The 25331-nt window shown below is 36.4% G+C and overlaps 2 protein-coding genes across 2 annotated transcripts in view; one reads left to right on the top strand and one right to left on the bottom strand.

Moving 5' to 3' along the window:
- Nucleotides 1–1476: 1476 nt before the first annotated feature.
- Nucleotides 1477–4538, top strand: LOC145999521 (uncharacterized). The gene is made up of 2 exons (XM_083136489.1): nucleotides 1477–1587; nucleotides 3567–4538. The coding sequence occupies exon 2, from the start codon at nucleotides 3752–3754 to the stop codon at nucleotides 4274–4276; it is 525 nt and encodes a 174-aa protein (XP_082992615.1). The 5' UTR covers nucleotides 1477–1587; nucleotides 3567–3751; the 3' UTR covers nucleotides 4277–4538.
- A 6539-nt stretch (nucleotides 4539–11077) lies between these two features.
- Nucleotides 11078–25331, bottom strand: part of LOC145999773 (SAC3 domain-containing protein 1) — a 29766-nt gene continuing 15512 nt past the window's right edge. Inside the window, exons 6-8 of the mRNA XM_083137068.1 lie at nucleotides 15800–15937; nucleotides 14143–14332; nucleotides 11078–11343 (exon numbers count right to left, since the gene is read on the bottom strand). Coding sequence (XP_082993194.1) covers nucleotides 11248–11343; nucleotides 14143–14332; nucleotides 15800–15937 — 424 coding nt within the window. The 3' untranslated portion in view covers nucleotides 11078–11247. The remainder of the gene's footprint in view (nucleotides 11344–14142; nucleotides 14333–15799; nucleotides 15938–25331) is intronic.

Below are 25331 nucleotides of genomic sequence, written 5' to 3'. Positions count from 1 at the left end.
TACTCAAAAGAACTAGAACAAAATATCAGAATTGTGAATTCCATTGTGTCTGCTAGTAATTGTAAAGTACTGATTGATCAGCCACATTATCTTTATGTAGTCTGGATGTCAAATTCTAAACTGGATAAAAGAGACTTCCAAATTTACTTCTCCTTTGACCCTATCGATTGTGTCGTCGATTTTGGTCAACAGTACTGTTGCGTAGTTTGTACTGAAACTACTGTACTAAAAGTTTCTTTTCCTATTCCTCACAATTGTTCATACAGGGTTTGTCCGGAAAGTAATAGGACTGAGTCGATTTTAAAAAAATTATTGAGCCAATCGTTACAATTCTTTAAAAACTTTCAAAGTAGTCTCCTTCTGCATCGATACAGCGCTGCCAGCGCGATTTCCAATCATTGAAGGCATCACGGAAGGCATTCTCCGGAATAGCCTTTAGAGCCGCGGTGCAAGATGCTTGGATCCCCTCTGTCGTCTCAAAATGCTTGCCTTTCATCGGCCTTTTCAGGCGAGGAAACAAAAAGAAGTCCGGGGGGGGGGGGGGGGCACATCTGGGCTGTAGGCCGGCTGCGGAAGCGTTGGGATGCCTGCCTTGGTCAGGTAGCTGGTCACAAGAAAGGCGATGTGAGCCAAGGCGTTGTCGTGGTGCAACTTCCAGTCGGCTGCGATGTCTTGTCGGACCCGATTGACCCTTCGTTTGAGTCTCTTGAGCACTTCCACATAAAACTTGGCGTTGACGGTTTGTCCAGGAGGAACAAATTCATGGTGGACGATGCCTTTGATGTCAAAAAAGACAATGAGCATCGTTTTCACTTTGGATTTGCTCATTCTTGCCTTTTTTGGGCGAGGAGACGCCGTCGTGTGCCACTCGGAAGATTGCCTCTTTGTCTCGGGATCATACTCAAAGATCCATGACTCGTCACCTGTGACACACCACTTCTTGCTAAAGTATCATCTGGGTAAGCCTGCTTGATCATATCAAACGTCTCTGTCGCAGATTTACCGAGTTTCACACAGAATTTAATCACGTACCTCTGCTCTAACGAATGCTGCATTTTCGGCTTGCACCACTCACAGAAACACGTCGCGCGAAAAAGCCTGTCCTGACTCTCCGGGTGCTCGGAGACAACTGACTAGCCACTTGTAGGTTAGGTAGGAACCCCCTCTACCGAATACAGTCAGTGCGCGCGCGCTCCGAAGTACAGTCGCGGCGAAAAAAAATCAGTCCTATTACTTTCCGGACAAACCCTGTATTATGGAAAAGAGAGATGTGGTAATAAATAATTCAGGTACTCACATTTTTCGCGAAGCTGTTTTAAGTAATTTTCTATTAATTTTGGTAGCCACTGACACAATGAATTCCAACGAGGATGGTGGCAGTGGCTGCCGAAATTAATAGAAAATTACTTAAAACAGCTTCGTGGAAAACGTGAGTACCTGAATTATCACATTGTTGTTGCAACAATTAGTAGCAAATTTTGATCAACCTAGCAACACTTCTCTTTAACAGTACATTCTTGCCAAATTTTTAAGAAGCTCTCATCTTCTACAGTGGCTTCTTAAAAGTTGAAGTGGGCTGCTCTTCAGGTATGAAATATAAAATAATATTATGGTACCTATTAGTATAGCATATTAGCTGACTCTTTTTGTATCATTGACTTTTATTCATTCCAATTGTTCCACAGAAGTTTTTTTTATCACTAAAGTCATGCAAAATTTCAGAAATAATTGCTTGTGAAAAATTTAAGTTTCTATTCACTCTTGTACAGGTATAGGCTGGTTTCTCTCTCTGTATTGAATCTATCTGTAAATAAATAGACATTTACATTAGGGGTGAGCCAATACCAATATACTGGTTGAAATTTAATTGTTGAGACTTTCCAGAGTCCTGGTGTCACTCTGTCCTACATTTGTGCCACTTATCATAAAATAGACGGAAAAAAATATTCCCATTTCTTCCACTCCTGTGTACAGTGGGATGCATAAGTATTACCAAACAAATTGTTCATCACCATGTTTATGCTCTTTGTTTTACCCGATGAGAGTTTCAAGGATTTCAACAAAATGCTAAACAAGCTCTGCAGCAGAATACTTACAAGTCAGTACCTTCAAGAGGTAAACGTAAAAGAGATTTTTATATTAGTTGGCTGTTTGGTGTATTGTTTACAGTAGATAGACAGTAAAGACTGATATTGTTAATCTCATTAAAGCAATAAGATCTTGGCACCTGGCATAAATGATGTACAAGTGCTGACACAATATGCTGAACAGTCAGCTTCTGGTTGTGATTTGTTGAGATACAAAAAGATTGGTAACAACTTTTTATAACCAAATATGTTTACAACACTTGACCTACCCTCACCTTATTTTTGATTTTTAATTATTATTCTTTGTTACTAGATATTGCAATATCTTTATTATATATTACTAATTTCGGCAAGAATTTACAATATAGAGAGTATCTCACATTTCGTTAATATTTGGTATACTAACTAATTTTGGCCTTCTAATCACGAATCTGTTGTTAAAATGCGGGGGTCACGTGTAGAAATTTTACATTATGCACGGACAGCCACATGAACCATTTCCGGTAAGGTTAGGGAAGCTTAGTTAAAATTTTGTTTGTGAAACAATGTGATACAGCTCTAAAAAAAAATATTCCACTTACATTGGTTTTCACCGATTTGTACACGTGACCCCTGCATTTTAACAAGAGATCCGTTATTAGAAGGCCAAAATTAGTTAGTATACCAAATATTAACGACATTGGAGATACTCTCTATATTGTAAATTCGCTGCCTAATTTCTCTGTACTAGGCTTTAGCAACCTTGGGAAGATTGGTGAACTCCATTAACTCTAAACACACACTTAAGGGGAGTTGGGGGGGGGGGGTAAAATCTTGATGACGATGCAACTCCTGTTGAACTTCTCTAAATTCCATCAATCCTCCTGGAAATACACTGTTTCTATTCCTTAAATATCATTTAAGTATTCTTTTAGAATTTATGCACTAACTACGATTAGACTTTATGCAACATGCGAGAGAAGTGTCTTTCCTTCTGAACAGACATGTAGTACTATAAAGCTTCTTCCCTTGGGCTTGCTCGTAAACTCTTCATATTAACAACACTAAACTTTCTTATTGAAGATTTGGTACTATTCTCTTTAGTTGCAGTACACTTGTCTCAAATAGTTAACTTAACTTGCAATCACAAGCTCAAATACTTAGTTCTCGATCACACAGATCTTACCACTTTTGACCTCGGCTCCAGACTGCCTAACGAACAACGAACTCCAGTGGTCACAAGAAGCGATGGTTAGCTGATACAATTTAAGTGTATTGAAGGGCAAGCCGACTTTTGTAGGTATTTTTAAGGGTTCCATAACCAGGATTGGTTACTAAGACACACAGAATACAAAAGAAAAAATAATTAAAATAGTTATGGACAATTTGCCAAGCAATACTTGTGCATCCCACTGTACTAGTGATTTCATGTGCAAATAATGCAGTATCTATATTGACCCGAGCCAATAAAGTATCAAATTTCAAGTATTTTTCTTGCAGAACTGGAAATGAACAACATAGTCCAGTAGTCTCTCCCAGGGTGAGTGAACGATCATGAATACACCATTTTGAATAAGAGTCAAAGAACGAGTGAACTGAACAACTGCAAACGAACTGACTGACCACCTTGGATCAAGATCTAGACATTCCAGAAGCACTATACCGAACGTGAGAAGCTCTTCAAAATGGTCTACCCTCAGGAGCAAGTATCGTTTGTTTACCACTTGCCGCAGCAGGAGAAACTGCCTGCTCAGATACTGAACGAGCCCACAAAGCCAAAGGAGAAACCACAGTACGAGCGGGTAATTCAACCTGAGGAAGGTTCTTACAAGTTTTTCCAGCTGCAGCCGCTCACGATCGAGAGAGCGCCACCGATCACAAGCGAAACCAGCTTCGCGAACCTCTGCTTCGTTCTCCTCTACCACACCGGCCGTTCCCTGCTTGCCGTGATTCAGCTGGTCTTTGTTCTCGTACCTATGCTGGAACTCTTGTACAACATTGCCAAGTACTTCACCCTCAAGTTGTTCGCCTTGGCTGACTTGGAACGCAAGATTGACGGCATGACGAAAGTGGTGCTGTTTGCAATCGAGGGCTTCGTGATATACCACTTCACGAAGTTTGTCATCGGAGCGATCCTTTACCCTGTCATTGTCATGGCACTTTCTGTCATGCTGAGAATTCTGGTTCTCTTACTTTTCGGCAAGGCCTGAACATAACACGTGCCACTTTATGTACGCCATCAGTCTCCAAATGGAAATTCCACGTGCATCTTAGAACACTATGAAGAAAGATGTATTCACCTCAAAATTACACTCCATATTGTTAGTAAAACAGGACTAAAGATGTACAAACTCTTCTATGTAAATATGCCAAAGATCAATAAAGCACAAGTTCTACACATTGCACCACAATTTGAATACACTAAAACTGATTGAAAGAATAGTCTGCAGCTTCTTTGTCAAGTGATTACAAACCAGGATGGATAACAATCATGATTTTTATTCTAAAAAAATCATTTTTGATGATTTTTTAAATTTTATAATAATTTTTTTATATTTAAATCAGATTTTTTAAATTTAAATCTGTTTTTTATATATATATTTAAAAACACACACTTGCATGGTTTTTGGCACGATACATATAGATGCATGTTTTTATAAAAAGGCTTTTTCTAGTAAACGTCCCTGTAAATTATATGTAAATATACATTTTCCTGTTTCTGATACTGTATATATGAACATACCATGGAAATGTTTGTTGAGTATGTTAATGAAATTATAATTATTTCAGTAACTTTTCTTCCAGTGAAAATAAAACATTGTGGATGTACTCTATAATTGTAACTTAAAATATTTTTTATAGTCTTTGTAACTGAATTGTGGCAATTCTTTTAATGATAAAGGTAAAAAGGTAAAGTGCTCCCCTGTGCATAGCACAATGCCATGAAGGCATATAGGGGGTGTGGGGGTAACGCCCCACACTTTCTTGATCCAGTCATGAGTGGGGGTGATGTGATCAGCATCACGCCCCTGACTGCCTATATCAGGGTTTCCCCCAGGTACGCATGTCATTCGACGCTGGGTAGGTGCCGGGGCCGCTTCCATCATTAGAAAAGTTCCCAGATTTGAACCAGCCGGGGATCGAACCCAGGACCCTGAGCATGGTAGTCAGACACGTTACCGACTGAGCCACCATGGCTCATCATTCTTTTAATGATAGTTTGCAAAATATCAGGTACCATGTTTATTTAGTTTAATGATAACGACACTATTTATAGTTTAACAATAAGTATTTTGTGTAATTTTTTACACAAAATGTTTGCTATTTTTGCCTATAAAAATTATGGAATTTTGAATCAAGAGAAATTTAAGTGTGCTTATAATTTACATACTACATTTCCTTTCATATGAGCTTCACCCCTCAGTACATATATTTTGTTTCCTTTGTTTTCCTTTCTTAGCAACTAATAAACACCATTAAATATTTACGAGATTAATGTAAAGTGTAAATTACCAACCCTGATATCTTCTGTAAACAAACGGTCTCACCGATTCGATGTATCACTCCGCGTCAGCTGATTCATGGCCGCAATCATCTGCTGTTAAACCCATAGTTCGCTGCACCTATTCATTTTATATAAGAGCCTCTGAATGAGAGAACCCACTCTCAAAACATCAGACTAATATGCAGCCACATACATTGTTACTTTCCCGGTCATTCTCTCTTTCATAACCCTTAAAACTGCAGACACTGAAATACCACTGCATTGGGATACCAACTTAACCACTTCTTTTACTGGTTTCTCAGGATACCACTGACAGAACGTTACATAAATATTGAATAGAATCTGTTTCTCACCCCTTTTCAAAAGCTGTCCTTGCTGGTGCTTTGAAAACAAGCTCGGAGAACATGGAGACCTTCCCGCACGCATAGAACTCTGCATATTATTTTTCTAAGGACAAGTCAGGCAATATTACTAAGTGGCACTACTTCCTTGCTGTTCACATGATTATTTTTAGAAAATAACCAATGTTATAAAATATCATTATGTACACAAATCTCTAAGCTCATTGAAAGTTACAATTCTTATTCCTACAAAATGTTCACACTTATCTTGTCTTGCCATGTTACCAAGTTATTTTACGAAGTGCACTATATTTGGCGAAACAAAAATCGTTATTAGGATGCTTGTCAAAGTTTCCAACTGCAATAAATTTACGAACTTTTTGTCTTGTTTTGATCATCATCATCAATATATTTATTGGACTTACAGCAATGCATATGGCTGTTTATGCCCATTATATATTTTATTTACATAAGATACAATTTATATAAAATCTACAAACAAATTTCAAATACACTCCTATCTATATCATCCTTAGAAATATACATTACCATGTTATATCATTTTGTCTAAAAAAATGCAAGTAAAATATATTCAATTCGCATGCAAGAAAGAAGCCAAATTTATGGGAAATGATTACTGGTGCAAAGAGTTAACCATAAAGGTGAAGCAATAAGTAAAGGTAAATTTCTCGTATCGGACAAACGGATTTCTTCAAATTTACAGGAGAAATTACTTACCGAATGCAGTTTCTTTAGACTTAAGGAAGTTCGGGGAAGTGTTTTCTCGCATCGTTCATTGAATTTTGCCGGTAAATCATCTATTTTTCGATATAAATGTGTGAGCGATGCACGAAAGCTCTTGCATCCATTTACTTCCAGGTGGATGTAGCCTGTGTCTGATGACGTAATCCCGGTCAGTGTTTCCAAACACGTGTTTTTGTAACTGAAGAAGATACGTTTCCGCAAATGGTTTGTGGGGCTATGTGTCAATAGTTCGTGGGGCTATGTGTCAATGGTTCGCGGGGCTATGCATCAATGGTTCGTGGGGCTATGCGAGAATGGTCTGTGGGGCTACGCATATTTTTTTCGAAACCAATTTTTCACTATTGGAACCTATAGTGACCCTACCTAACCTAACCTTAGCTGAAATGGTTCGTGGGGTATGTATGAATGGTTCGTGGGGCTATGCGTCAATGGTTTGTGGGGCTACATAGGTATTTTTGGGTGCAGTGGGGTGGAAACACTGCATGCCGAGTACGGTAGTGAAACTGTGACCGCCATTTTGCGTGTTACCGAAGGCAAAAAGAAACGAAGAAAACTTACTCGATATGTCGCAAATAGAGCTTATTTCCGTGAAATAAGCGAAATGCCACTTTCAGCAATGTTTCTCAATGCAGAATACGTAAGTACGAATATTCAAATTAAATGAACTAGCAAATTTCAGCCGTTTGTCCGATACGAGAAATTTACCATTTATTCAATTCACATGTAAGAAAGAAGCCAAATTTATGGGAAATGATTACTGGTGCAAAGAGTTAACCATAAAGGTGAAGCAATAAGTAAAAAAAGAAAGAGCATTGGGTTTAAAGTGAGACGTCATTTGCGGCAGCGTATCCCATACTACAAATTGGCCATTGTTTTACCTTACGTAATGAATCCTGTAACAACCCTGGATTTTTGTGTGGATTATTTTACTTCTATGAGTTTGCAATGCTTTCTGCATGCAGGTGGTTTTGTTTACAGAAGGTCTGAGGGTTTGTGATTTGAACTTTAGTTTATGTACATTATTCCATAAATTGGCCGCGGTGGCTCAGTCGGTAACGTGTCTGACTACCATGCTAAAGGTCCCAGGTTTGATCCCCGGCCGGTTCAAATCCGGGAACTTTTCTAACGATGGAAGCGGCCCCGGCGCCCACCCTTGCATCGAATAACATGGGTACCTGGGGGAAACCCTGGGGGGTAAAGGCGGTCAGGGGCGTGATGCTGATCACATCACCCCCACTCACGAACGGATCAAGAAATTGTGGGGCGTTACCCCCCACACCCCCTATACGCCTTCATGGCACATTCATGGCGTGGTGCTATGCACAGTGGAGCACTTTACCTTTCTTTATTCCATAAATTATTTATTTAAAGTCATTTAAATCAATCCACATTGTTAGTAATGTTTTGAAAACCTGTTTTCTTTCTCAAGGCATTTTGGATATCAGCTGGTCACATAATAAACCTTCAGATGTTGATCTCAAATGTTGGTTCAAGTGCCCCATTGTTATGCACCCACTTTCAACAGAGCAAGGATTTTATTTGTAATAGGACTGATAGATCAGCATTGGTTGGTAGGCGAACAGGGTGCGAAATCCTGGGGGGACAATCTTGGCCTCAAAAATCCCACCCAACAAAAATTTTTGGGGGGAGGGGAGAGTTTTTCTTACAACAACAACAAAAGATAAACAATTAATTTTAATTTTAAATATACTGTACTAAGAATAATATCGAATACATACACAAATTAGTGTAGTTGTGAGTGGTCAAAGCTTTTTCTCTTTCATTAACAAATTACATCAATACACACAATAAAAGTAAAACAAGAACGCAAAACAATAACAACTATGAAATCTAATTGATTATGTTAATATAGAGCAAACAAAAACTTACACATAATAAAACCACTTCAACTATTTCATAATTTATTAACATCTTTAACCAGTTAGTAAAGGACATAGTTTGCTACTTTATAATATCTGATATATTTAAAAGTAATAAATTTATTTATTGTTAGGTAATTAATAGAGGCACATATTTTTGGTAAATAAAAAAGCAAAATTTCGGTACAAAAACAGAGCCAATTTCGGGTTCAAAAGCGGTAAATAAAATGAAATTTCGCTGTCATAGTGGTGAAAAAGTGCCATATAAAATGACATTTTGGTTTTAAAAAATGTGAATATAATTCCAAATTTGATTTAAAAACTGCACTATTACACAAAATAAACATATCCCTTCTAATAGCACATTAAATCATTACCAGAATGCTAAGTTTATTCCTGTATAAAGGGGTCCATTTTTGATTCTCAAATATTTACAACAGAATTAATCAATTTTTTGTGAATTGCATAACTCGCAGGATACTTCCGACTTCAGAAAGTGTCGCGTCGATATATAAATGGTAAATTTCGTGTTTAAGAGTGTATTTCACATTATTTCGTGACAATACAGGGTAGGAAAATGCACCTCACACCTTTCAGAAACGTGAAAAATGAACATTACAGCATGTTATTTCATATTTCGTGTTTTCGTCAAAAACTAAATATGTATGCCTCTAGTAATTAATAGTAATAATATATTTTTAATTAAGGTACTCATCTTTTCAGTGAAGCTGTTTTACATTTTTTTCTATTAATTTTGGTAGCTACTGCCACCATCCCCGTTGGAATTCGTTGCGTTGTTGCTTGGCACGTTTCTGTTGTTTTTTCCTAAATCGCCGCTAGGTGTGCTGCTGTCGCCTGTATGTCTGTGTATACGTCGTCTGCTGTTCACTGGTGTTAATTGCTGCAGTAATGGAAGCCAGGCGTGGTGTGCCTGACCACTATCTATGTTCAGTTCATGGTTATAGTGCATAATGGCGTGTGTTTCTTTAATTTTTGTGTCTATGAGCTTGCGTGCTTTGTATTTAACATGTACTTTCTCAATTTTATGGTTGTGGAATTTGATATGCTTGGCAAGTCCGGTGGTGGGTTGGGCAGTTTTTGCATTTGATAGGTGCTGCTGAATTCTCTCACTGATGGGCCTGATGGATCTGCCGATGTAATGAGCCTTGCACTCGCATTCAGCATCATAGATGCCTCGAGTGTTGGGGGAGGGGGGGGGAGGAAGTACCATTTATATTTGTTTTATGAAATATATTTTTAATTTAGTAATTTATTTTTACTTTTAATAACATTATCAATATGTATATCGTATAATTTATATGTATGTTTGTGGGGAGGGGGTTTGTAGTTTAAGATCTTTCTCCCCCCCCCCACCAGTCTTAGATGATTTGGAACCCTGTAGACAAACCTATTGGTTGGGATTTATTCACCAATACTAGCAGATATTTTTTTCTGGCACCTTAGTTTATCATAGGATCTGCAAAAATGCCATGTGGTACCTTTACAAAGTTAATTATCTTGGAAACTGTGCAAAAATTCGGCGGTTTTCTTTATTTTGCACTAGTTTTGTGTGAAAAACTAGATTTTGTGATTCCATAACATGTATTTTAACACATTCTTTTGTAATTCTTGAATATTTTAAAGCAAAACTCTGTAATTGAAGTGGAATAGTTAGACAGAAATGATAGTTTTTCTTGTATGTATGCATTGCTTGCATTATAGAATTATTTTCCTGTAGTTTACGGTTATTACAAGCATAAGAAAACAGTTTTTCTTTGTGACGTTTCAGGAGAACACACACTCCTTTCATCAGACATTTATTTTCATTTTGACTAAAGATACAGTTATAACAATGGTTAGTTATAGTTCTTTAGTGAAAATGAAAATAAATGTCTGATGAAAGGAGCGTGTGTTCTCCTGAAACGTCACAAAGAAAAACTGTTTTCTTATGCTTGTAATAACTGTAGACAGAAATGTTTATAAACATTTTGAACAACTTTTAATTATTACAATATTGAAGCATTGGTATCGGAATCTGAGGGAATCGGTTAAGAGTACAGGCATGTCTAGGGGTATCAGTTCAAAGTGATATCAGCTCACCCATATGTCAACCCAATTGATCAGTACAGTGATGTTTTGCATTCCAATTTTTTACTTATTTCTGTTTGATGTCCCTGATAATCACGCATCTCTGCAAGACAGGGATGCAATCACAGATAGGTATGTGGACTTGGGCATAACACAATCATCTCTCATTGTATGTAAAGATATCTGTTTGGCGGTTACGCGGAGATAGGTAATTAACTCTGATAAACTTACTTTTCATTTTTCCGCGTAAATTTATTTCGCGATCGATTTCACCACCCGTCTGGTGGCTTCGTCTGGCGAAATCGATCGCGAAAGAAATTTATGTGGAAAAATGAAAAGCAAGTTTATCAGAGTTAATTACAATAATCTCTACAAAAAAACTTATACAGCTAAGTGAATATATGTACATATATGTAAATAAAATACCCATAATCAATGTAATAATAATAATTCAAATTCATTCAATGAACAAACAACAATTCTTAAACTAAAAAATTAATACAGAAAATGCATTAATAAAATTAAATCATTCAAATAATTCATTGAATAATGAAAAATCGATTTTAAAAAGTTCATTAACCAGTCCTATGGTTCTCCGGTCATCATCTGCATTCTTCCTTTGGAGAGCAATGGAACAAGCCTGCTACAGAGACTGATTCTAAAGCTGTGTCAATAAAATCCAAGTGGGAAGCACTTGACTGAAACAGAAGAGAACAACATGTGAACATAGTTAAGTTCAAATGAAGAACCAAAGAACAAGTTTATGTTCAAAGATTTTACACTTTTCTGCTTTTCAAAGTTTTTTCAGCTTTGCCACCTGAAACACACAAAACTGAGGTTCCACTGTAATCTCTTTCAATCCACACACTACTTGCATCTCTATGCTATTATCAATCGCTTCTTAAATAAGAACCAGATTCTACATTTTCTGCATTATACATTCATTCACTGGGGTCTCGATAAAGCAAAAAAATCATAATAAGTTACTGAATTTTCCATTTTCCTACACTTCAAGTTATTTCACCTTTATAGCCTGACAAATGTAAAATCGAGGTTTCACTGTATTCTTAATTTCTATTATCATTATTGCCTTGTAATCAAGGTATCCTGGGTTCAATACCTGGTGGAAGCATCACTTTAAAATGATGGTCCAGTTTCTGCCGACATCCGTGGAAGAATGCTTACCACAGCATGCCACGACACCATGAGTCCCAGGTTCGAATCCCAGCCTGGGCATGGGTGCTTTTCATCAATTTCATCATATTATTACTCATCTTAATCATAGCTATTAGCCATAAGTAGCAGAAAAGTGATGCTAAATAACAAAAACAAAGGTCAAGTTCCGATTAGCCTCTCTGAGCCTGAAGTGTGCTTAAAACAAATTCTATTAGTAGAGACCCTAAGCCCCGTGACAGGTTATGTTTGCAGAAACTTCTTGCATTTACAGACCCAAATGTGCACGCAGAATATACGGTACAGTCCGGCCAAGGAAGACGAAACTACTTGGAAAGGACGATTCCAAACGCGAGAGGGTAAGCAGGGAGAAGAACTCGCCAAACTACCCTGTGGTATTTCGCTTGTTGTGTTTATTACCGCTTTCTGTGTTGTGTTTGTGATGGCTCTTACAATTCGCAACAAACAGTTTCGAAGTGGAATGAGGAAAATTGGGACGTTTTGGCCCCTGTTGCACATTCTACAAAACACCCTCGTTATGCTAGAATGTCACAAGCCATTCAGTTACTACATTTATATTTATAATACTATATACAACAATATTATTATTATTGAATACTATCCTGATTAATGTTGTGTACATTTGTGCTAATTATAATATTTACTAAGAAGATCAATTTAATTGAATGATCTAAAATAAAGCTACTGATTTACAAACAAGTTTATCTACTAATGTGACGATATGAATACTTTCCTGATATGTTCTTTTTGCTGATATAGTATATGACTGGCTTACATAACCCTTACACAATTCGTAAACATCTCTGTATGTATTTCGGCAGCGATGTTACTACATTGAAACTTCATTGCCGTTTCTACAGCAGACGATTTTCAAGGAAACTGCTTCCTGACCAAAGCTCCGTCACCCCTATTTAGCCACTGAACACGTCCAGTTGGCACATGTGCACTTCCGTCCATGGTCTCGGCTAAGGCAGCCAGAGAGTAGTTCCACTGCAATTCTGCCGATGACTGGCACGGGAGGTGCAGAGAGCTATTTTTGCATGGATTAATACATAAAATCTGCTGCAAACTTAACCTGTTGCAGGCCTTAGGCACTAATTTCTCTTAATTTGTGGCAAATATTGATTTCAGCAATACCCCAATGACATTCTGGGGCTAACCCCAAGTGCACTGTTGATTATTTAATATTGTTTGTCTACCTTTTAGGCTCCTCAATGGTGGCATTGACACTAAATTTGAGTGCAAAAACAGAACTACAGTAAGCAGTGATCTATGTTTTGGATTTCTCTTTTTCTAAAGTTCTACAATGCAAGGTAGAATGCATCAAAGTTTTCTACGCAACCTATTAAAATAATAATAAAAACAATCATTATCTTCCAATCAATGCTTGCTAATAAAGAACTGAGAGAGAAGGAGAAACAAATACATGAGGAATGATAATACAAAAAACTTATAAGAATAATAAAAAATGGCAATAATACAAACAGAGAATAAGTTACATATAACATTATTTTTTACTTCTTTATTTACTTGAAGATTCAGATACAGTACTCAAGGACCACTTACAATGAAGCTAAGAAATTTCAAGAGAAACAACAAAACAAAAACACGACCGGACAGGATTTTTCTTTTAATCAAGAAGTTGCACATGTTTGCTAAAGATTGTTGGAAACTGTTCTCTGGCAAGAAAATGTCAACATTTTGTGGTAGATTATTGTAAAAGTATGGAAACCTACAGAAAAGAGAGCTTCACAGCAATGTCGCCTGCTGAATAGTGTTTTGTTGTATCTCCTGCTTTTGTTGGAAATGAGCTGATGACATTATTGTATTCTGTACATGTTAAAGCGTTATGTTCCGAAACAACATATCTAGAAGTCATGTGGTGTGAAGTATCAACATTAATAAATTGTTTGCGCAAATCATGAGGTTTATTCAAAATCCATATAAATCCAATTTCAATCAGATCTCCTGCAGAGTTAGTGCAGATGGACATACGACAAACCAGTATTCAGCCGGCGATGTGCCTCCAACAGGGATCTAACCTGGGACCCTGATTACACGGTAATTGGTGAGTCCGAAAATGAGCAAACCTGCACATTCATACTCTTCTAACACATGCTTTCCTCCCCCTCCCCACATGAAAAAAAAATCTGGATCTGCCTATGGAACCTGGAAACCATATTTTTACAAGGTGATGATGTTAGTATCACGGAGGTCATCAAATAAAGATAACCCATTTCAAATGTTCCAAAACGTAACTGATTACATGTAAATATTGCACATGAAAAAAAATTGCTACGTACCATGTCAGCAGAGTGATCAAAAGAGCCCTTTAGAAATTGAACGTGTTTATTTTCAACACTTATGCCATAATGCAAACATTCCTTCTCAGCTTCTTCCATGTTGGCGTACAGGAGAAGTTTCTGGAGGGATGACAGAGGGTACCTGAGATTCTTGCTGGAGTATGCTGTAGACATAACCATCAATGTTTGCCTGTAAATCAAATAGGTTCAGTTTTTCTTTCTCAAGTGGAAACATGGCTGAGCATGTGTGTTAATTGTGCTTTAACACTTGAGTTCTAGAAAATCATTAACACTGGCTTTCATTACTATACTCATGGTACCCAATTCAAAACCAATGGTGTTCTGTACCTCCAGAAAGGAGCAAAATGCTTTGTTGTTTGTTTGGGTCTGCTTTTAAGTCCACTTTATCACTAACTAACTCTCTAGCCTTCCTAAACCCAAAGGTTTATGGCTGCAGCAACACAAGCCTTCCATCTGTCTCTATCCTGGGCAAGATCAATCCAATATTTTCCATCTTTACCGATTTCCTTTAGGTCCATCTCAACGTTATCCCTCCATCTTCGTCTTGGCCTTCCTACTGGTCTCTTACCATCAGGTTTACTAACAAGAATCCTGTAAATTCTTCTTTCCTATCTCATTCGTACCACATGGACTGTCCACCTAAGTCGTCTTGATTTAATCGTTCTAATAATATCTGGACATGAATACAAATTGTGTAATTCTACATATGTAACCTTCTCCACTCACCTGTTTCCTCATCCCATTTAGGTCCAAATATTTTTCTAAGGATGGTCAGTGCTCGAAAAATTTTCTTTGAAGCTAGGTGCCAGCTCTGAAAATCAGGTGCCAGGAAACTACCTACTAGCAATTGTGCATACTACAAAGTGTTTCAAAAGTCACACAACCCAAACTTTGAAAATGTATATCATGAAAACCGTAAGATGTATTTACACCAGGTTTTCTGCACTAAACTAATCATGTACGCTATCACTGGGTTAATAAATTTATGTTAGCATGTATCCAAATAAAAGGAATTACATTATTTAAAAAAAATATATTGGTAATTTGCTGAAAACATCTGGATTAATTTTCAACAATATAAATGAACATAGAAATTTTCAGCGAAAAATGCAGGTTCGACCAGGATTCGAACACAGGTCTCTGATATACCGTGCCATTTCTCTAACCACTGTGCTACTGAGCCAGCCTGGCCTCGCCTGATTTTTCGCTGTCGCCGTTTTACCTGCGTGGAATCTTCTCTGCCAGTGCTACCGCAACGGGATCTGTTGCCTTTAAAAAATACAGTAGGCTTGGATGTTGCCTGGTTCCTCCCAGCGTAGAGATGTTAATTATTGAAGATCAGGCACACACAGGAAATGTACTACGTAGAAAATGCATTAACATCTCTACGCTGGGAGGAACCAGGCAATGTCGAAGTCTACTGTGTTTCAAAGGCAACAGATCCCGTTGTGGTAGCACTGGCAGAGACGATTCCACGCAGGTAAAACGGCGACAGCGAAAAATTAGGTGAGGCCAGGTCGGCTCAGTGGTTAGAGAAATCATACGGTATGCCAGAGATCCACTTTAATTCTGGCCACCCGGTATATGTACTGTGTTAAAGTGTTTATCTATAAAGCTGTAAATGATTTTCACTCACCTTCTAATTTTTGGTACATGGATAGCTGTCACGCATGCCAATATGGGGGGTAAGGTTGGCAGGAGCTTATATATATGGATGTAATTGCCTCTCCACCAATGTAGGCTAGCTTTAAGTACCTTGCCAACAATAGAACACCTGAGAAAAAAAACAAGGAAAAACAGATATATAACTGTCACAATGAAAATCAATGAATATTTCTCAGAAACTAACATACACAATTTAGGGTTGAGCTAAAACCGATGTTGATATATTGGCCAATACCAGTGGTACCGGTAAGAATAGCTTGGATTTTATTTACCGATACTAGCCTGATACTTTTCCTTCATTTTGATCATTCTCAGGATCTGCATCTAATTATCCTGGACGTTATGCAAAATTTGAAGTTTCTATTGATGCTGTACCAATATTATTTGGAAAAACTGTATTTTGTGATTCATTAACAGGTATTTAGTTATTTTCCTGTAGTTTACGGTTATTACAAGCATAAGAAAACAGTTTTTCTTTGTGACGTTTCAGGAGAACACACGCTCCTTTCATCAGACATTTATTTTCATTTTGATTAAAGATACAGTTATAACAATGGTTAGTAATTTTTTAAACAAAAATAATCTGTTATATAATGGATGTTGTCAATGTTACATTGTTGTAATATAGCAACTTAACTGTGAAAAAAACAGTCTGTTTTATTTTTATTCCAGATTTTTTAAAAAAAATAAAAAAAATAAAAAAATAAAAAAAAAATTATGAATCCAAAATATCATCAGGTAATTCAAATTCATCATTGATTTCACAAAGTCTCTTGATGTTTTCTGTTATATTAAATTTTAAAGATGGTGGCTTACTCCATTTGTGAAAAAGAAAACTCCATACTGGATCTATGTTACCATTTTCATTATTTAATTTATTCCAGTGTTCTTCTGCAATGAACGAAGCTTCCCAGACATTCAACTCTGTGTTTCCCGTTAATCTTTTTAAAACCCTTCTCTTTTTAATCAAATGCTTCTCTTCGATGATATGACTTGACAAACCTGTTCTTGGGTTTAGATTTATAATGTCCAAATCGTGTTCGTGCCATCTTATTGCCATTTTCCTTGCTGTTTGTCCCACATAATCTTTTGAACATGAACAACTTATATTATATATTCCTGTGGTTTCCACATCTGGTAGAGAGTTTCTCATTTTGAATTCATTAAATGTACATTCCAAACTTCTTGGTGATCTAAAAACAATTTTGAAATTAAAACTTCTAAAAATTTTTGCAATTTTATGTGAGAATCCCTTGTGGAATGGAATGCACATAAATTTCTTTTCAACAGATTTTTCATCTTTGTCTGTATTTCTCTTTTCCTTTAGTTTTCTTGCAACTTGTTTTTTGATTTGGTTTATTCTGTTAGTGTGAAAACCATTTTCTTTTGCTATATTAAAGAGCCTTTCTTCTTCATTTTTGATATCCTCATTATTAGAACATAGTCTTTGTGCTCTCAGGAAAAAATTAAAAAATATGTTATCCATTGTTATACGCGAATGTTCTGATTTGGCATGGATGTATTTTTCCCCCGCTAATTTTTTCCTATGGACTGATGTTTGAATTGTTGAGTTAGTTGTCTTAATTTGCAGATCAAGGAAAGAAATTACATTGTCATTCATGGGTTCACAAGTGAATTTTATGCGACGATGTGATTCATTTAACAATTTAAATACGTCCATGATGGTGTTCTCATTTTTAGCGATAATTAGCACATCATCCACATATCTGATGTAGAGTTTGATATCCGCACCTATGGCATTAACAATTGGAGATTCTATGTAATGAAGGAAAATGCTGGAGATGATTCCGGATACTGGGTTTCCCATTGATAGACCATTACTTTGCTGATATATTTTGCCATCAAATATAAAGTAATTGTAATTTGCACATACAGTAAACCATCGAACCATTTCCCATGATTCTACTGGGTTAACCTTCATCTCAATAAGCCATCTGTGTAATGCATCTGTGGCACCTTCTATTGGGACACTAGGATATAAATTTTCAACATCAAAACTTGCAATACGATACTCATTATTCCAAACAATATTTTTTAGTTTCTGTTTCACTTCAAATGCATTTTTAACACTGAATGGTGTTTGTTGTTTAATTATAGCAAGTCTTTCAACTAAATATTTGGATAGTTTGTATGCAGGATGTGTGAAAGTTGCAATGATGGGTCGTATTGGAGTTCCCGGTTTGTGAGTTTTTGGTAGTCCAAAGGCAATCGGCAGGGTTGAATTTTTGACAATGAGTTTTTTCTTCATTTCTCTTGGTATCGTGATACTGGTTTCAATTACTTTCTTTACCTCATTTATTATTTTAGTTATAGGGTTTCGAGAGGTTTCTGTGAAATTGTTTACTTTGAAACATTCTTCCATTTTTTCTTTATAGTCCTTAATTCGGATAAGGACAGGTTTATTTTCCTTGTCCGATTTTATTAAGAAAATGTTGTTTTCTTTCAACCAGATCTTGAAACCATGAACTTTTTTCCCCAACCTTATATGCTCTTTCTCCCGTTCCGTGTATTTTGGACCTCTGTTATTTCTTCTGTTGTATTCAAAACTTAACCGTTCATCAAGAGCATCATGTGTGAGACTTCGTAATTTTCTCTTTTCCTCCTCATCATCTAAGAAATTCAGTGCTTTCTCTATTGAAATCACAAAATCTTCCTTGTGTATATAAGCACTACCAACTGAAAATTTCATTCCGAATTGAAAAATTTCTATATACATTCATTCAATTCGGAATGAAATTTTCAGTTGGTAGTGCTTATATACACAAGGAAGATTTTGTGATTTCAATAGAGAAAGCACTGAATTTCTTAGATGATGAGGAGGAAAAGAGAAAATTACGAAGTCTCACACATGATGCTCTTGATGAACGGTTAAGTTTTGAATACAACAGAAGAAATAACAGAGGTCCAAAATACACGGAACATATAAGGTTGGGGAAAAAAGTTCATGGTTTCAAGATCTGGTTGAAAGAAAACAACATTTTCTTAATAAAATCGGACAAGGAAAATAAACCTGTCCTTATCCGAATTAAGGACTATAAAGAAAAAATGGAAGAATGTTTCAAAGTAAACAATTTCACAGAAACCTCTCGAAACCCTATAACTAAAATAATAAATGAGGTAAAGAAAGTAATTGAAACCAGTATCACGATACCAAGAGAAATGAAGAAAAAACTCATTGTCAAAAATTCAACCCTGCCGATTGCCTTTGGACTACCAAAAACTCACAAACCGGGAACTCCAATACGACCCATCATTGCAACTTTCACACATCCTGCATACAAACTATCCAAATATTTAGTTGAAAGACTTGCTATAATTAAACAACAAACACCATTCAGTGTTAAAAATGCATTTGAAGTGAAACAGAAACTAAAAAATATTGTTTGGAATAATGAGTATCGTATTGCAAGTTTTGATGTTGAAAATTTATATCCTAGTGTCCCAATAGAAGGTGCCACAGATGCATTACACAGATGGCTTATTGAGATGAAGGTTAACCCAGTAGAATCATGGGAAATGGTTCGATGGTTTACTGTATGTGCAAATTACAATTACTTTATATTTGATGGCAAAATATATCAGCAAAGTAATGGTCTATCAATGGGAAACCCAGTATCCGGAATCATCTCCAGCATTTTCCTTCATTACATAGAATCTCCAATTGTTAATGCCATAGGTGCGGATATCAAACTCTACATCAGATATGTGGATGATGTGCTAATTATCGCTAAAAATGAGAACACCATCATGGACGTATTTAAATTGTTAAATGAATCACATCGTCGCATAAAATTCACTTGTGAACCCATGAATGACAATGTAATTTCTTTCCTTGATCTGCAAATTAAGACAACTAACTCAACAATTCAAACATCAGTCCATAGGAAAAAATTAGCGGGGGAAAAATACATCCATGCCAAATCAGAACATTCGCGTATAACAATGGATAACATATTTTTTAATTTTTTCCTGAGAGCACAAAGACTATGTTCTAATAATGAGGATATCAAAAATGAAGAAGAAAGGCTCTTTAATATAGCAAAAGAAAATGGTTTTCACACTAACAGAATAAACCAAATCAAAAAACAAGTTGCAAGAAAACTAAAGGAAAAGAGAAATACAGACAAAGATGAAAAATCTGTTGAAAAGAAATTTGTGTGCATTCCATTCCACAAGGGATTCTCACATAAAATTGCAAAAATTTTTAGAAGTTTTAATTTCAAAATTGTTTTTAGATCACCAAGAAGTTTGGAATGTACATTTAATGAATTCAAAATGAGAAACTCTCTACCAGATGTGGAAACCACAGGAATATATAATATAAGTTGTTCATGTTCAAAAGATTATGTGGGACAAACAGCAAGGAAAATGGCAATAAGATGGCACGAACACGATTTGGACATTATAAATCTAAACCCAAGAACAGGTTTGTCAAGTCATATCATCGAAGAGAAGCATTTGATTAAAAAGAGAAGGGTTTTAAAAAGATTAACGGGAAACACAGAGTTGAATGTCTGGGAAGCTTCGTTCATTGCAGAAGAACACTGGAATAAATTAAATAATGAAAATGGTAACATAGATCCAGTATGGAGTTTTCTTTTTCACAAATGGAGTAAGCCACCATCTTTAAAATTTAATATAACAGAAAACATCAAGAGACTTTGTGAAATCAATGATGAATTTGAATTACCTGATGATATTTTGGATTCATAATTTTTTTTTTTATTTTTTTATTTTTTTATTTTTTTTTTAAAAATCTGAAATAAAAATAAAACAGACTGTTTTTTTCACAGTTAAGTTGCTATATTACAACAATGTAACATTGACAACATCCATTATATAACAGATTATTTTTGTTTAAAAAATTACTAACCATTGTTATAACTGTATCTTTAATCAAAATGAAAATAAATGTCTGATGAAAGGAGCGTGTGTTCTCCTGAAACGTCACAAAGAAAAACTGTTTTCTTATGCTTGTAATAACCGTAAACTACAGGAAAATAATTCTATAATGCAAGCAATGCGTACATACAAGAAAAACTATTATTCATCTATTAAGGTATTTAGTTATATTGTAATCTAATTCTTGAAAATTTTGAAGCAAAAATATGGTAAATTAATTATTATTGGACTGAAATACTCACTCACTAATATTAATCGATATTTTAAACAACGTTTAATTGTTGCAATTTTCGCCAGCCCCCATGGCAGAGTGGTTAGCACATCATGCTACGACGCTAGGGGTCCCGGGTTCGAATACCGGCCTGGGCATGGATGTTTGTGAGTGTCCATTCATCATGTCATCACTCATCTCCATCTTCGCAAATTAGCCAAAAGTGGCACAAGAAGCGAAGTAAAATAAAGCAAACAAAAAATAAAGAAAATGTTGCAATTTTCAAACATCCGTATCAGTTTACATTAAATTACTTTTCACAAGTACAAAACGTAGACCCAGCCAGAGGGAGGAAATGACAAAGGATGATGATGATGACGAAGCACTAAATAGAAACATCTACAATGCTGTATTGTTTAACAAGTTCCACTTAATAACAACCAGTGATTTACCCACACACCTCAATTGCCTCCATTTTTTCTTGATATCCTTCAAACATTTTTCAATTTATGGTCAATTTGGCACAGTGCATGTAGCCAGTATTACCGCAGGTAACAGCAAAATGTAAAGAATTAAAAAGTTGCTTTAATAAAATGACAACATTGTTAAATACTAGTTTTTCTTGTATGTACGCATTGCTTGCATTATAGAATTATTTTCTTGTAGTTTACGGTTATTACAAGCATAAGAAAACAGTTTTTCTTTGTGACGTTTCAGGAGAACACACGCTCCTTTCATCAGACATTTATTTTCATTTTGACTAAAGATACAGTTATAACAATGGTTAGTAATTTTTAAACAAAAAGAATCCGTTATATAATGGACGTTGTCAATGTTATATTGTTGTAATATAGCAACTTAACTGTGAAAAAAAAAAAAAAAGCAGTCTGTTGTATTTTTGAGATTTTTTAAATTATGAATCCCAAATATCATCAGGTAATTCAAATTCATCATTGTTTTCACACAGTCTCTTGATGTTTTCTGTTACATTAAATTTCAAAGATGGTGGCTTACTCCATTTGTGAAAAAGAAAACTCCATACTGGATCTACATTACCATTTTCATTATTTAATTTATTCCAGTGTTCTTCTGCAATGAACGAAGCTTCCCAGACATTCAACTCTGTGTTTCCCGTTAATCTTTTTAAAACCCTTCTCTTTTTAATCAAATGTTTCTCTTCGATGATATGAGTTGACAAACCTGTTCTTGGGTTTAGATTTATAATGTCCAAATCGTGTTCGTGCCATCTTACTGTTTTCTTATGCTTGTAATAACCGTAAACTACAAAAAAATATTGTTAAATACATTAACCAATAGTGTTGCCGTTGAGTAGATATTGCAGACGACATTTTTTCTGCAGCCGACAGAAGCGAAGGGGGAAGCCGTACCACTACCCTCAAAAGGTAACAAGAGGAGAAGGCTGCAAGGGAAGAGTGTGGAAAGACTTTGGGGCAAGTGTGCTCCGGGGTTATTCATATGCCTGTTTAGGGACCCAGTTACCGGTGAGACCTGCCGGACACAGGCCAGTGTTGTCACATTGGATTGCCAGAAAAGAGCTAAATCCTGCCTGAAATGGGGATATGATTTTTGTGAAGCAACTAGATGTAGACTGCAAAGACAAGGCTGGCTTGAACTACAACTGAGACTAGTTAGGTAATAGACGAAAAGATAGTTCGTTGGTGCGATTCGTGATTTGGACAAACCTTGCTCCAAAATACTAAGTTGGTAACAGTAGTATGTACAGCTGGGCTTCCCTTCCACATTGACTGTCACTGGAGGAGGGGAGTTCTGTCCTCTGTTCACCACACAAACGTCAAACTGACCCTAGAAATGTGTGGTTATTCTTCTTCCCCTTTCCACCACAATTGCAAAGAACCCGAGATAAAGAATTGACAAGGCTCGACCACTATTCATTGGATTTTCGCGGTAACTATCTCATGAGTGTTTGTGGCTAAATTACTGTGTGGATTGAAAAAAAAACAAACAAGATGAACAAAAATCTAGATGGAAGACATGTTTCTTTTCAGTGGGGGGGGGGGGGGCGGTGATAATGTCTAGCAGGCATAATTGTTGTACAGATGGCCGGTAACACTTTTTAAAAAGTCACGCCATGCCACTGATTTGGCATTATACCCCCCTTCCCCTAGAAACATCCTTGTCCACTAAGACTGGATAAGCCACTGAATACAGCCCTGCAGCCTCTCTTCGTTTTCTCCATGAGAAAGAATGGAACGTGATTTATTTCCATGATATTGTCTACATTCTTAATATCATCTAATAGCAAAAATTAAAAAAACACAAACTTTTCAAAAGAAAAACCATGGACTTTCAAAGGTTTTTGCGTTCTCCACAATGATGGCATGTACAGTAAAGTTTCCTGTACAGCTGACCGCTCAGGAGAAGATGCCTGACGGAAGTGAAGTGACGTAGCAACAGGGGACTCCACTATTAGGGTAGAGGGTGTGCACCCTGAGTGAAAGACACATGTGGGCTAGCTGTAACCGGTGCAGCGACGCAAGTTGTTTAGGGTTATCAGAAGTTCTCTTTTACCCGGACAAATCCTGTTTTTCAGGCACTAAAAATGCTCCGGGCAGGTTTTTAGAAAAATTTGGAAATATCCTATTTTTTGGGTATAGACAGCTACTTAACTTCAAGATTAGTAATAAAATGTTATTTGTAAACAATTGTTAATATTGTTTCAGTTTTCAATTTCAAAATAAAGAAATACGACACACTCAGATGCAAGCGCAAAGAAAATAAACTTTTCTTGCAACAAAGAAAAATTGTTGGACCTTTGCGTCTCTTCTGTTGTCACCGCCGCGATTCAGAAAATCATGGATTATGGTTTTTGATAACCAATAGTAGAATGGAATCTTTTATAATTATACTTCTCAATATAATCATTAATCCCCATTTTTACCGGGTTTTGATTCCAAAGCATTTGTGACATCTACTCTTGGAGAGCAGCAAGTTTCTGACAATAGGTAAGAATATGCAATTCGCAGTGGCTTACTTTGATCTGAGTTTCATGACAGAATTCAGAAATAAACAGTATTTTTTAACTGCCGTACTCTTAGTTGTTACATGGCAGTGGAGAAGTGAAGTTCTGTCGATCAGCGATCTGAACCATGCCAAAATGCAAATGTGTTTTTAGTGACGTCTTACAAAAACGGTTTCCTGACTTTAGGCCTGGAAGAAAAAAAGTCCGAGGCAGAATGTCAATTTATGTTATTCTTTTAAAGTAAGAGACCAAGCTTCACAGCCGTATAATATTAGGAGCATAGTGAATAAATATTAGAATATTAAGACATTTGCCTACAATGAGGCCTATTATTAGTTATACGGAAATGGAGTAAAATTATTTTGTGATCTATAAACGCACCAAAACAACAGTAAGCTCAAAACGTGTCTCTTCGTCTAAAGTTAACAACATTTTGCAATCTAAAAGTGCCTTCTTTTTTAAAGTTTATCATCTGGTAACCCTAAAGTCGTTGCCGTATATTATTTTAAAATTCTTTGAAATACAGTCTAAATAATGCACAGGATAAGCAATACAAAAGTATTCTGGCCACTGAAAGAAAAGCAGCAAACTGTTGCTGTGGACACACGCTCTTCGTGATTGATGCAAGTCAACTCCCACGCACTTCAGGGAAGGCTTTCTGCTACCCCTAAAATCTGCAAATGGACTGGTCCTTCCTTTCACACCCGCTCCCCATCACCCCTTGTTTGGGGATCTTCTCGCGAGCGGTGAGCTGTACACATTGCACCTTGCCATGAAGGTATATATAGGAGTAATTTTGATTGACTGATTGCGTTTGTGTTTTAAGTCCACTTATGCACAGTAAGGCTAATCGGGACTGGATCTACAGTTTAAAGTGGGATCTGAACCACTATCTGCCTCAATCAGGTATCGAACCCGGGACTTCTTGATTACAAGGTGACGACGCTACCACTGCACCATCAGGGAAGCCCCATATAGGAGTGATGTTAGGTAAGCTCCATCTTGCCCATTTTTGGAGGTGATGTGATCAGAGCCACATTCCAGCTGCTCTTAAGCGGCAGGTACGCATTTATTTGAGGTTGGGAAAACCCCAGAGCCACTTTAAGACAGGACAAGGGTGGAAAAATTCCAATCTCCAATAAGCAGAGAAGAATAGTAAACAGATGCAATTAAGTCATAGGATCTTGAGTCCAAAGAAATAAGGAGAATTAACTGAAGAAGAAGAAGAGTTACCCTTCGCTTGCAATCCTTCTGCCTAACACAAACTCTTATCATCCTACTTTTAAGGTCAAACAAATAAAACTATTTTAAAATACAAATACTCCATGCGACTGGAGTGAATGGTGATGCATTAATGAAACTAATTGA

The sequence above is a fragment of the Lepisma saccharinum genome, chromosome 15 (genome assembly GCF_977018435.1).
Source record: "Lepisma saccharinum chromosome 15, izLepSacc3.1, whole genome shotgun sequence".
Lineage (NCBI taxonomy): Eukaryota > Metazoa > Arthropoda > Insecta > Zygentoma > Lepismatidae > Lepisma > Lepisma saccharinum.
This window is presented reverse-complemented; position numbering and strand designations above follow the sequence as displayed.

Coding starts and splice junctions, on each gene's coding strand:
- LOC145999521 (XM_083136489.1), top strand. CDS start 3,752: ATGGTCTACCCTCAGGAGCAAGTATCGTTTGTTTACCACTTGCCGCAG.